The sequence below is a fragment of the Haliotis asinina genome, chromosome 11 (genome assembly GCF_037392515.1).
Source record: "Haliotis asinina isolate JCU_RB_2024 chromosome 11, JCU_Hal_asi_v2, whole genome shotgun sequence".
NCBI classification, from domain to species: Eukaryota; Metazoa; Mollusca; class Gastropoda; order Lepetellida; family Haliotidae; genus Haliotis; species Haliotis asinina.
The window spans coordinates 42781494-42796200 of record NC_090290.1 but is presented as its reverse complement, the minus strand read 5'-3'; the positions used below and the strand labels follow the sequence as shown (position 1 = coordinate 42796200).

Here is a 14707-nt window from a genome sequence, read left to right as displayed (position 1 = left end):
CCAACAGTCACTTGGAAATCCTAAGTAAAGCAGGTCTCACACACAGACCATTTTGTAAAACCCAACATCACAGATCCAATAATAAAAAACATAATGGGCAAAAGAGGATTCAAACCGATGATGAAGTCTGAGGTGAGCCGTGTGGACGTAACTCTTCACAACCAACTTCTTAACCTGTCCACACTTAACATTTGTTCAACGAGGACTATTAGGTAAGCTCTTTCAACTACCATTAGAAAACCAGTTTTCAGATCAGTGGTGCACTCATATTTTTTAAAACTTACACATCCTTTAACTGTATGATCACATCCTTTGACAAGGAGAAAAAACAGAACTGGCTTGATGTCAAATGTACTGGTAATACGTCCTTGTTGAATGATCTCATTATTGATGTCAAATGTACTGGTAATACGTCCTTGTTGAATGATCTCATTATTGATGTCAAACGTACTGGTAATACGTCCTTGTTGAATGATCTCATTATTGTAGCGATGCAATGTAACAAAACATTAGTGTTTTCTCTGCTTGGTCCACTGATCAGCCAGCCTTAAATATAGCCAATTCAGAAAAGAAATAACCTCTGATTAACAAGGCTTCTACCATCTGTGGTACAGATTGCTTTGACAACCCAAAAATTTTTTCCTGACTATAAATATTCTTCTCAACTGCTTAACTCTTCGCAAACTTAAAGATGAATAAAAAAAGCTGCTCAACAATTTTTCGTACCTACTGACCATGATTAACATTCCTAACCACACCCTTGATATTCTAGCCTAATACCGTCATTGCTTGAGCTACCTTAATAATTATGGAAAATGGGTCCATTGAATTTTTAGCAATACCAGTACGAGTTGTAAATAAGGCTGTAACTATGGTAACAGTCAACACAGCATGTCTGTCCTTCATTACAACATGGATGAAAATGGACTCAAACTGAATCTCAAAATGATTACGAAGGAAAAACCATACAAACTGGCTCCGGTTATCGTCACTTAAAGAATACTGGCATGATTAGATATGACCAATAGCATGTTCACCAGAGACTTGTGAAATATCTAGAGGGACTAGACACCACAAATGGGCTTCGCACATTGTACCTATGTGGGAAATGGAACCCTGGTCATTGTCATGACGAGTGAACACTTTAACCACTAGGCTGACCCACTATCCACTTGTAGCTATAAATGTAGTGTATGTGTTGTAATACATGCACCCAAAGTCCAACTGTGCTCTGGTCACCAAGCAGGAAATGGGTACCAAGTGGGATAAGTCATATGACTATTAACCTTCTAGCAGATCACATGCAGGTTGGGTTATCCGGTGTAATAATAATGAGACTCTTGCATCCTGAGCAGCCAAATGGATGGAAATCGGTGCATAACTAAAGCACTTTTTACTATTATTACGAGTCAACTTTGGACTAGTTTACTGTGACTATCACTGCCATACTGACATACAGAATATTCAAGTGCAGTGCTTTCTCTCGTAAGTTATGTCAGTGTAATACTGGTAATCGCACAGAAGTGACACGCAACAGGCCTGTACATTGTGAATGCTTTGATAAACTACTGGTCTTTGTGCAATAATGTAGATGAACATGTGCTGACAGTATATTTGCCAATGAAAAGTTAAAAGAAAATACTTTCCACTACCTAATCAAAGGAGAGGCTCGAGTGTGTGAGCTGGGTTTTAATTTTAACACCAATTTTAACAATATTTCAGCGAAATCACAGTGAGGGAAACCAGATATGGGTTTCACACACTGTACCCATGTGGGGAAACAACAGGCGAATGCTCTAACCCTACCCCACCGCCACAAAGAGGCTTGAACTGACTGATGTTGTTCTACACATACTACTAGCCACAAGACAGAATACCAACATTCATTTCAAGTATATGGAGCTTCCAAATGCCTGTACAATGAAGCCATGTTAGTTCAGAAAGTCCACTGCTGTAATCAAACAAATATATAAAAGGAACATTTACTCCATAACTCCATAACAAAGATTCGTTGATTTGGGTGATTTCACCAGGAATGTGACCATTAGGACTTAAAGAGGTTGACTGTTCTTTACTCATTTCTTATCATAAACAACTTAACATCCATAGGCTGTTTCAACTCTTTTTCACACACAGCACTGTCAGATAGGGCTGCCAAGCCAACAGGTTTCACCCTTGCCATGCATACAGATCAGTGCCCGATTTCACACGGTTCTCGTTAGCCTTAGATCTCGCGACTTTTCTCAATCTCAAAGCTTTCACACCGCCTATGTTACGGTATAGGAGGTATGAATGCCACAAAAAAAGTTACGAGAGCTTAGAGAGTGTTGTGAAATGGGTCACAATTCACAAATGTTTACACTTGTACACTGAATGAGTATGCATCTTCTGCTGTATTCAGCGTTATTTCACCAACATGACAGCGCAGGACACCGAAAATGAGCTTTTTCTAGACATTGCGCTGATGCAGGGAATTGAACCTTGTGTCTTAAGTGTCAAGAACAAACACTTTAACCACCAGGCTACCCCACTGCCTCTCATCCGGTTGACACATACCTGAAAAGCCTACAATAATTATGTAAACACTCTGGTTTGATAGCTACACAAGCCAAAATTGTCTTATCACCCATTTGAAAGAACATTGCAACAGAAACTAGCCCAAAATATCACCTTACAGTAGCTAAAACAGCAGAAATTCACAGAAACATGCTCAGATTCAAAGGAGAACATAAACTGACATAGAGGGTACATCAACCAATGAGTCAACGTATAATGTATGGTATGTTACAAATGTCACAAGATGTATCACAAGAACTACAATATGTATCATGTGACTCAAGCACATTGATACATATCACGACTCAAGAGTAGCGATACATTTCATATGACATGTTTAGCTATACACATGACTCAGTATAGTGATACATATCATATGACTCGAATGATACATATCATATGACTCGAGTGAAGTGACACATGAGTCGTGTAACTATGCACATACAACTCAAGTATAGTGATACATATCATATGACTTGTGCAAATATACACGACTCAAGTATAGCGATGCATATCATACGACTCAACATAAATCATACAACCCATAAGACGTGTCACCATTAATTGAACCTAGAGACTCATTAAATGTTACCCTGCAACTTTTACCTTGATTCATAACAGAAGCAGTATGGTGGAGGCTCAATAATTATCCCATTTGACCTTTGACGAATCATGGAGACCTACACAGAAATTAAATGGTTTATTGTACAGATTCGTTCATATTTCTCAATTACAAGTCCTTTTATATTTCTCATCAAGAATTTGGTACAATGAATATCACTCGGTGTCACTCGGTAATCTTTATCTGCATTCATCATGTACATTTGCATACTTGACACACATTTCAGGATCGTGCAACTTCCTGGTGAGGACCCCTGGTGCTAACCTCATACACAACACACTACAGGGATGGACAATGAGGCATGATCCACATGCTCAAATCAAGGAGATTCAGGTGACTACACTGGCAAAATACACCAAATAGTGGGACATGGTGCATGGCCAATATAGATTAGGGCAGCAACAATTTGGTCAAAAAATCAAATGTGATACCTTAGTTTTGATTTTTGCTAAGCATTATGACTATTTTGATTCGAGATATGAATACCTATTAAATTATTTCCACACCACCAGAATGAAATTTTGACTCCCAATCAGAGCAGTTTTGAGCACTGAAATAAGGTGATTGCTTGATGCTGAGCTATATATCCAGTGAGACCTGTTGTTAGTAGACTTTGCAAAGTTGACAATGGATCTCAGGCTAAAAATACAACTCTGAGAGTTAAATGAAATCTGATGTTTTCACTTGTTTGAAGAACCATATAGAATTGAAAATGATCAAGTCGAGAGTCCAATATAAAAAATCAAACTGAATCGAGGTCTGGTTGAAATGTTGCAGTCCTAATCCTGATACACGTGGCAACAAAATGTGACACATGAACAGAAGCCAAGTGAGTAACAATAAACACAAAATCAATAACAAGTATTTCCCACTCTTTGGTCTATCATATTTCACAGGAAAATTGACCAACTGCAACAAAACTAAATCAAGATAAATACAAACATGATTTTACCCAAAACTGAATACCTCAGAACACTTTTGCTGAATGCCTCATTCTTCTCTCATGATACAAACATGGAAAACAAAAGTGTAATTCAGCTGATACGACCACACATTCAAATATTCAAGCATATCACAAATTCTCCACCATGTAAACATTCTTTCAGAGATTTATAAATTACTCACTCGTAATCTAGGTCTCCTGATCATATATTTTAAATGAAAAATCTATAAATGTTCAGTCCTTCATATTAACTATATTTCCTGTTGTATGTTTTAAAATACATGCTCATATGAGTCTGAGTCGCCAACAATCAATTGATTAAACTGTGGATCTATCTGTGGCTTCCGACAGCAAAATTCTAATGAATACATAAGATCAATGCAAAAAGATTAATTCAGGTAACCCAATAAAAGTGAGAGAGTTTAATGTTATGTGGGTCTAAAGACATTTTCCACTTTAGTGAAACTGCAACCATTGGGAGGGTGCTGAGAAACCAATGAGGATTGTTACTGCGAATAAGGATTTGACTCCACTTTCTCACATTTACGGCACATCCAAGGGACATGCTCAGCACAGTAGACATAGCTAAGACACTTGACTCCCACTATGGCCGCAATGTAACAATATTTTACACATGTTAAAAAACATGCAACATTTCACTCTAAAAAATTTTATAGGTTACCTATGTATAAAAGGAAAGATGTAATGCTTTGTGTCTTTGGTTTAACTTTTATTTCAAATGGTCTTGATAAACTAATTCATTTCAAAACAACCCTGATTACAGAAATTAGAACATTTCTTAATATAATTGTGGCACCTCAATATCTCATAAAGTACTTCATGAAAGAATCCATCTAAAAAACATGTTATGAAACTACATCTTAACTGATTTCACCAGAGACATACATGCACATGTTCTCAAGGTAAAGATATGGATGTCAACATTCTTGAATACGTTGGTCGAAGGAAACATATTTAAAGTGTAATTGATGTGATTGTCAAAAATGTAATGTAATGATAGTTATTTTGTTCAATAACTGATCACGTCATAGTCCACACTATTATCTGAGATCTGCCTGAACTTTTGGTTAGTTTAGGATGGAAGGGGCAAAAATCAATGGACAATATTCATAAATATTAAAGTACATGTATAGTTAATGCTAATTCCACTAGTAACCTGACATGACACCTGCAAAAATTTATACTTTAACCAAACACATTAAACAATCGAAAAGAAAATTAATTTCAAGGATAATGTTACATTCCTAAGATAATATGTGGAAAGGTGACACACTTTCAAAATGTGTTAAATTCCTTTGAATTTCACTTATCAAGTGTACATGGCCACACATTTCAAACAGCCAAGGTTTACTTCCTGCAGATACTGTGAACAAGAGCCAAACCATCAGATAAATGAAATCACCTAGTACATCATCTAGTACAGCTACACAAACTTATAATCAGAGAATAATCCTCTCAAGCTTTAGTCAAAGAAAGTAGTCCTTGGCAATGCTGAGTGGTATATCTATCACTCATAACAGCATTTCAAAAGCAAGCCAATTCTTAAAATCTTTTCAACTCTAAATTAAGTTTCATTATACATTTACATTACCTTGCAGACAATTCAGGTAAATACCTTTACTAATTGTTACACTCGTACCCAGGGGTTCAAGATTTTTTGTAAAAGCCAGTTGACACAGGGCAAGTGATTTCAAGAAAGTAACTTGTCCTGACTAAGTTTCCACTTGCCCTGACTTTATGACATAATCATGATGATGTAATTATGAAAGAATAAATCAACATGGTGTTTGATGGTGATGTTTACTGGACTATTTATCAAAAAGTGAAAAATAGCCAAGATAGATAACTCTACTCTATTGTCATTGCAAAATTTAATGGCAACATTAAGTTTATTTTCAGTTTGAAACTTATCATAAGTGGAAATTTTCTAGTAGTCCACAGTCAAATAAGATATAATTATTTTATTGCCCGAAATGAAACGTGACTTGTCCTGGGTGTCGGGCGATGGGATTTTTTAACCTGTTTTACCATTCCCTTTTTTTTCAATTAATCTGAAGAAACTGATACATTGAACTCAAATTACAGATATATGAATCATGTTAAAACTTCTCCATGATTGAAACACGAAAGTAATAAAGAAGCTCAGACCATTCAAGATCAAGGGTGGTCTGTATAAAAAGCTGACCAGGATGCTAAAGTAATTATATTTTTAACAAAACAAACATTCAAAACACTTTTTCATTCAAGCATATACATTTCTCACATACACATAAGGTTTTCATAGTAAGATGAAATTGATGGACAAAGGCAGCCATTACTTGGCAATTCCAGTATTGACATACCAACTGAAAAGAATATTGTGCTTAACATGAATATCAAACAACATATAAAGAGAGGAATGAAGAGAAGATTACAAAAAGAGAAAATACTTTTTAAAGTTTACGGTTGAGATTAATTTTTCACAAACTCTAATTAGTGGAATATATCTTCACGATTCTTGTGCATGCTTTTCACATTTTGTATTATTACAAAAACTCAATTAGTAAAACAAACAATACAGAAATGTCGCTCAGGTTTAGCAGATATTTTCAAGTTGTAATGATAATATCTGTAGCCATTTGGAGAGAAATGGTATACCAATACATACAATAATATGGTAATAGTCAGACTGCAGTATTTTGCCTTCAGTTCATTTTATCGTAATGCAATCCAAACATTCAGTATTTAATTTTATTAACCATTTAAAACCGTTTCTAAATTCAAGAAAATCAGATCATTTTGTCAAAATCTATGCATTTTTTTGGCTAGACATCAGTTGTCAAAATCTCAATACTGTCCTGAACTGTGGGAAGAGAGAACCTTAACACCTTTAGTAACCATACATTCCTTTTCTTTGGAAACACACTGGAGGGTACATTCGATGTTTGATCAGGAAATTGTATTTGCACTAGCTTGCTGGCATGAACCATTTTAGGTACCCTTAGTCCAAGTAGAATTTGAAACATGTACGAAATGTTCCCATGTGATTTCATTATTTGTCTGGGTATACTCTGGGTTAAAGGACAGCGTCCAAGCCTATAAAAAGTTGTCTTTTGATATAAAGTAATGCAGTAATCAAGTACATTCCATGAAATATTACAAACTGCCTTATCAGTTCATGATGAAATTAAGCCATTGTGGAAAGAAGTATAATTATGAAGGCTCACAGCAAAATGTGTGTATGTCATCAGCCTACAAAACATACATTTTGAAAAAACAATTTCTTTTTTAAAATCTAGACATCAATTTCCCATTGTGTCAGTCAGGTGGCCAGAAGAGGTGGATTTCCATGGAAACAAGCCTATGATTTGGCTAAATGTTTCATTCAAAGTTTCATGTTTCAGGCACAGGCTGGGAAAATGACCCCCTCCCTGACTACCTGCAGTGCTGTGCAAGAGTTACACACCTTTTCTATACTGACATCACTAAGCTGAAGATTTCATTATAAACAAATATGTAAAATATGAAATTTCACATATCCTTTCAAATTAATCTCTTTAGTCATCAAAATATGTAGTGGAAGGGTTGTCAGGACATATACTATAAGGCACGTTTATTCTAATATATGTACTAAATTCCAAGGTTAACCTTTGAAATCATCAGGCTCTTGCCAGGCACCCAAAGCAGTTACAGTCCTGTCACTCATAGACGGATATCATCTAATCTGCTGAGGAGTAGCCAATTGGAGACTAGCTGGAAAGCCATGTTTTTGTTCTTGAGGTATACACCGTGGCCTACAATCATTATCTATGTGAATGACACGTTTGAAAACGTTTTCTGCAGCATTGCATGTTTAACAGCAGCACTGACATCAGATCATTACAAAAACATGTTTTCCTCGCACACAACACCATGTCTGTAAGAGCCAGGTTTTGTTTAGTATTATTTCTCAAATAGTCACGAGTAAATGTTAAAGAGTCTCAAGAACAAAGGGCTCAAACAAAGTTATAATAAACCATATGAAACAGACACTTATTTTCATTTACAGCCATAAGCTTAAAAAATATATCACACAGGGTGAATGCCCATACCAGTCTCAAGTGCAAATAAAATACCATAAATGTAAAGATAGAGTACCATGCTATCCATCACAACTTTGAATAGCATCAGTGTCAGCTCAGTCAAGAAGGAAATGGTCACATCTTCAGCTAATATTTGTTGATACCGAACAAGCGAACCCCGTGAAACATGGGCAGTTTGGGAATAATACTGAGTCCAAGGCAAGCTGCATTCATCATAAAATGATATCTGTCATATCTTGTATAAAAACTTGCCAAGAAAAATCTGAAACAGATACAAAAACGAAATAATGACTATGTTGAGACAACATAGTTCACATGGATGTGCAACCTTATTATTATTTACACACAACGTTTCTGGGATAATAGTTGGCCCTTCATCAGGGGTGTAAGTAACTCGTGAGCAAGTTACACATATCCATGTCAAGTGTGTTGTATTACCCTACCAACTTCTAAATGCCTATTAAACATCCAATGACTATGTTCTTAGTTAAACATAGATACTTTCAGTTCATGTGTAGACAATGTGACATCCTTAACGTTTTACTAAACATGGTTATCATGAAAAAATAGACAATTTTATCATGTGCATACCGGGTTTTAATGATCATATCACTAAGATGATTGTAACTCCAATATTTCATTATTGACTTCAGAGGCAGACTGAACTGCTCTGGTGGGACAGATTGGGTTGGTTTGACGCCACTTTTAGCAATATTCCAGAAGCAATAGGTCAGGTAACAGCAGAAATGGGCTTCACACATTGTACCCATGTGGGGAATACCACTAGGATACCACAACACCCTTATCTGATGGAGCATGTACTTACAATGCAATGGGAACCATTGTGAGAAATTTTTTAGTTGCTGTAAACTGCTTTCCATAGTCAATCTGCTCCCACTGTGTCTCCATCCGAGCATCTCCCTGGTCGGGTGTTTCCCATGGTGTGCCCTTCGTCACATGCAGGATACCGAACATTATCTGAGAGGAAGACAGACCCGTCCAAGGTTAACTCCATTCATTTGTCAACTTACTGGTTGTTATACAGATAAACAGTAAAATGAATGTTTTGCCTTACCCTCAGAGTCATAACAAACAAGTTTGAAATTTTGACTGCTTCTTTTAGTAAACACTGTCATTTAGTGTAAATAAATTTAAAAATGCTTCATTTAAACTTAAAACAGAATCTCTACATTTGAACATTTACATCTTGTCACAATCGATATGAAAATAGGCCAATCCGTGTTCAGGAAACTAGTCAGTAGTGTTGTAACGATGCAAAGAACTATCGATGGATTGAATTTAGGGTAAACAAATTAAAACATGCTTCATAAAATCTTAAAACAGAATCGCTAGTGCAGAATGAAGGTTCGTTGACTTTAATTTAGAGTATCCACCCTTGTTACCTCTCAGCCAAACATGGCAGCACACACTGCATACAACTTGGAGTTTGAAATTGTGAATAACAATAAGTTTATATGTTTTAACTGTTTACTTGATCTGGGTTTCACATTTCTTGTCAGTTATTACAAGCGACTGAAAGTACTTCAACTTGTTTTATTTCATATAAACTATGCATTTATTTGAGAAATGACTTCAACTGTGACAATTCAAGGAGAAAAAACTACTGCAATAGTAATGCGTGGTTGCATTAGAATTTAGAATATCACAATAGTATGTTGCAACAGACCACTACTATCGCAATAATTGTTTCCCCCAAAAAGGCACCCCGACCAAACAAGCAACCAGTCAAAATTCCATACAATATATCAACTGTAAATACAAACGTATATATACTACTGTATACTTCTGTGGAGACCAGTATGACAACTATTCAAAACCAGTATTACAACTATTTGTAACCAGTATTACAACTGTTTGTCACCATTATTACAACTGTTTGTGACAAGTATTACAACTATTTGTAACCTACCACATCATGAAGGACATTTGTGAGTGTCCAGGCCACTGCGACTGAGAAGAAAGGGACACTGAGGATGAGGAGGTGAGCAGCAAAGATGATGATGATGTATGTAATCCATATCCCCTTGCTGTTTAGGTATGAGTGGGTGGGATTAGCATCACTGTGAGCCACACCCACATTCATGTTCAGCTCTGGGTAATCTAAATGAAACAATAGCCATGGTTATGATACATCATAAAATGATATAATGTCTGGGAGCAAAATCCCTGATTTATTAACAGTTTGCAAAATCTTCTGAATGTTCATTCAGCATTAATTATAGATATTTACAGGTACAAATTCATTGTTTCAAAAACATTATCCTACAACAGTAAGCCTGAATTCAATAATTATTAACATGTAGCAAAAACTATACAAAATGCAAAGCGTATCTGAACATTCTGAAAACTTCAGCAAAACATTTCTTACTATCATTGTGAATTCCAAACTATCACTGACAACTGTCAACAAAATAATAACATTAGCAGGGGTTAAAAAATCCCATCGCCCGACGCCCAGGAAAGTCAGTTTTCATTTTGGGCAATCAAATAATGGTATCTTACTTGTCTGTGGAGTACTAGATAATTTCCAATTATGGTTTAAAACTGCAAGTAAACTTAGACTTCATATTATATCTGCTAATAATGTGGCTATTATCTCGCAGGTTTCCCATTCTTGCTGTAAACACATTTTCTGCCGAGGTCGCCAATGCGAGATACTTAGCGGTTGTTTACATCACTGACCAGTAACTAGGAAGTGGCCCAAGTTTGTGAATTACCAAAATTTTGCAGTGTAATGAATATTCCTGAGTTTTAACCAACTTGGAAAAATCGTAACTTTCCCCCGCCCTTCCCGATAAGATTCCCCTTCCTTACACGTAATAATGTTACTTTCTCGTTGTACCGTAAGAATAGGAGACGCCTTGAAAAGTCAGTGGCGGACAACTATGTTTTTCATCTAGTTCAAGTGAGATAATACACTTGATGGATCAAGCAGTTGATAGATGCAGGTGTTAAAGGGGGGGATCTCTTCATTTCAAAACAACAAGCATACACACAAAAAGAACTGTTTATATTAATTTTTCAGCTGACATTCGTAAGTACCGCGAGAATAGGAGACGCCAGTATACATTTTGCAAATATAATAATTTAGAGCTATCATTCTTTGAAACTTATCGCTCTTTGATAAATAGTCCAGTAAACATTAACATCACGCATAGTGTCATAAAAACAGGGCAAGTGGAATATTAGTCAGGACAAGTTACTTTCTTGAAGTCACTTACCCTGTGGCAAGTCGCTTTTTAAAAATATTTTGAACCCCTGATTAACAAGTACATCTAGTGAGATACAATTTCAGGCTATTTTTATCAAACTCCATGCAATATCACATCAAGGTACACAGATACCAGCTGTAAAACTGCAATTATGTGAAATCATGTTTTCAGTAAACATTAGCTTGGCCAGCTAAATGTCATATTCCTACCATGGTATACAACGTCAGTGCATATCTTTGTTTGGTTGGCTGAAATAAGCATACATGTCAGAAAAAAAGAGTATAATAAGTCATATAAACATTTAAGAGCTGAGTAACCGTTATTGTTACTTGGTCAGTCCTCTGTTTATACAAAATCATGGTAGGCAGGACAACACACACATTCTCTCTGTATATTCTGTAACATATGTGTATGGTTCGCTAAAACTAAAATCTCGAATACTTCCTTTATAACTAAACACAAGGAAAAGCTGAAAGAAACAATATTTCTCATTTCGTATACAGTGATAATGATGAGCTGTTAGCCAACAAGTAAATTAAAGTAAAGCAAATTAACTATATCATGAACACTAAAGGATTTGTGGAAATATATTTACAGTAACACATCCAACCTGTTACCAATAAGAATATACCTAAACACTACTTCGAACAATGTGAAATGCTGAATTTGAAAAAGGGGCTTATAGACAAAAAGGACCTGACCCTGACATGTAAAAATATGCTAACTTTACAGATGCCAGTCCAACGTGTTGCTGTTTCCGTGTTACCTTCGAATAGGATTGTTTGAAAGTGTGTTTCATAATTCGTGAAAAAAAATCGTAAAATCACAACGATAATGGAAATTAAGCAGAAATCAGCTAGAACGAAGTGTCAGTGATCCTGAGTCTTCTACAGCATATAACGTATACCGTTTCCATCACAAATACGCAAAATGGCAGGGGTTTTCGTTTCGACATGTCTTGATTTGCATGAGCGTTTCTGACGTCTGCGCTGTCCCCAAAACTATGAAATACGATCTGATACAATTTAAAACACCATTGCTGTCATTATTATTCAGTGGCATTATCAAGTCCAAGTTGTTAATGGATATCGATGAGGCTCGTTACCTGCAGTGACTCCAAAATATGTGCAGAAACTTTGTTTATTTCACTGCGAGACGGTCGATTCGTCAAACCGGATATGACAATCACTCCTAAACATTGCACATGCGCCAAATGTGTTTTCAAAAATGTAAAAGTCTAGTTCATGTATTTATGGAATAGGATTTCCCAACAGAACCGTGCGTAAGATCGAATGAGTCATTGCAGCCCGTTAATAAATGATTGCAAAAAATAGTGACTCATCACGCACAACAATATGGTAGAAATTGAGATATTTGAAAGCGGATCTAATGGATGGTGACTGGACATACATGCAATGTTTCATATTTGACGAAAATGACATATAAACATGAAAAGTATCACCATGGATTATCTACTTATGAGTCAGTCTACCCAGTATCAATAAAAAAATGCTAAAATATTGAACTGTAAATCGGAATATATATATAATCGTGTATCATGCATGTGTGTGTGTGTGTGTGTGTGTGTGTGTGTGTGTGTGTGTGTGTGTGTGTGTGTGTGTGTGTGTGTGTGATACACCACGGTGATGGACATTCTTCCATTTGTTTGTAGTTACAACCCTAATAACTATACAATCGTGCCCATTATAAAAGTGATACCATGAAAAAGGGTTTATCCAAGACTAAATTTATACGTAACACTAGGCAGCCTAATTATTTAATCTAAAACAAATCGTGTGTCCATCTAAATATTCACAGCATACAAATACTGTCAGTATAACACAATATCACACTCCTCGATGTGGAACTTGTGAACTGAAGATAACTGAAGACTACAAATTTGAATTTTGTGAAGACAAACTATTTATTATCAAAACCAACATGAAGTGCGGCAGCAAAAATGTTATATATGTTTAAACATGTGCGGGATGTGGTGAACATTATATTGGAGAAACTAGAATGTCACTATAGGACCGAGTCACTGTACACAGAGCAAATTCGAGATCCGGATGTGCGATGTGTACATAATATATGTAAGCAAAACACAATGATGAAAGCGGAAATGGCCAGTTTGCCATCTTTCCGTTTTATCAGTTGTTTAACAATTACGGAAGGAAAAAAGAACAAATGTTCACAAGAGTGTTTGAACCTAAGCTCAATTCAAAAGAGTAATTTTGTATCCTACCTATTGTAACTCAGGAATACATGTAGAATCTGTTTGTATTTGTGCACTGAAACCATAATGAATGCATGCATATATTACTCACCCGTTGAAAATATCACTGTTTGATAATATTACAAAGTTATTATACATTGTGTAATATCGTCGTATGTATGACGTCAAACTTATGACGTCACAATGTTAATACCTCTGTCACATTAGACCTTGCTTGACTCGCGGAAAGCTGAGAGTCACCACACTCTTTGAATTCTTAGGAAAGTAAATATACTTTGCTCGATATTATTTTGCTAATGTTGGGTGAATAATGAATAAAATACTAAACTATGTCCCATGTAACACCACATTAACCTTCTGGGTGCCGAGTGTTTTTTCAGGCTCACATTTTCGTAAGGTTTGAAAAGTGAACGTTGTGCGAGAATTGCGCTCGCGTAGTCCTGCATCTGCGTACGGCTATAAAATTACGTAGAAATATAGAATATTTAATTTCCTATCCGTTGGTATTAATATAACTGCGACTATCTCATGGGTTTGAGAAATAGACACTGCTAAATGTTGTCCAAAACATTTGTGTGCGTTAAAAATCAATAAATGTCTCCGTTTTTTTAGCGTGCACCAATAAAAGCCCTCGGCCACGATTTTTTAAATTTGTTATCTTTACGGAAATCGTGAGCGAAGAAAATACAGCTTGATATCTGAACGACATAAGTGTATATGAAATGGATTTATGTGCTAAAGCATAACGTCAGAAAATCAAAAATGACCCGCAATAAATCTCAAAAATCTATTTTCCTCTATGACGTCAAACGTCGACAAAGCGATCATGCACGTATAAAGATAAAGGGGCATAACTCCGCGGTGCTTTACATTAGGTCAGTGTAACTCATCTAATCTGCTGTGAATACGGACAGTATATTTTCGTTATGTTTTATTCACAGTGAACCAAACTATTCCAATACAAAGTTCAAAAATGTGAGAGGATATCTTTTGGTAGTTTCACAATTTGTAAGAAAAGATGCCAGTGCACTACAC

At 35.9% G+C, this 14707-nt stretch overlaps 1 protein-coding gene across 1 annotated transcript; it reads right to left on the bottom strand.

Moving 5' to 3' along the window:
* Positions 1-4830: 4830 nt before the first annotated feature.
* LOC137255939 (ORM1-like protein 2) lies at positions 4831-12627 on the bottom strand. The gene is made up of 4 exons (XM_067793545.1): positions 12542-12627; positions 10134-10324; positions 9030-9181; positions 4831-8465 (listed from the first exon to the last, which is right to left on the bottom strand). Exons 2-4 carry the CDS (start codon positions 10305-10307, stop codon positions 8330-8332), a joined length of 462 nt encoding a protein of 153 aa, XP_067649646.1. The 5' UTR covers positions 10308-10324; positions 12542-12627; the 3' UTR covers positions 4831-8329.
* Between the last annotated feature and the right edge of the window lie 2080 nt (positions 12628-14707).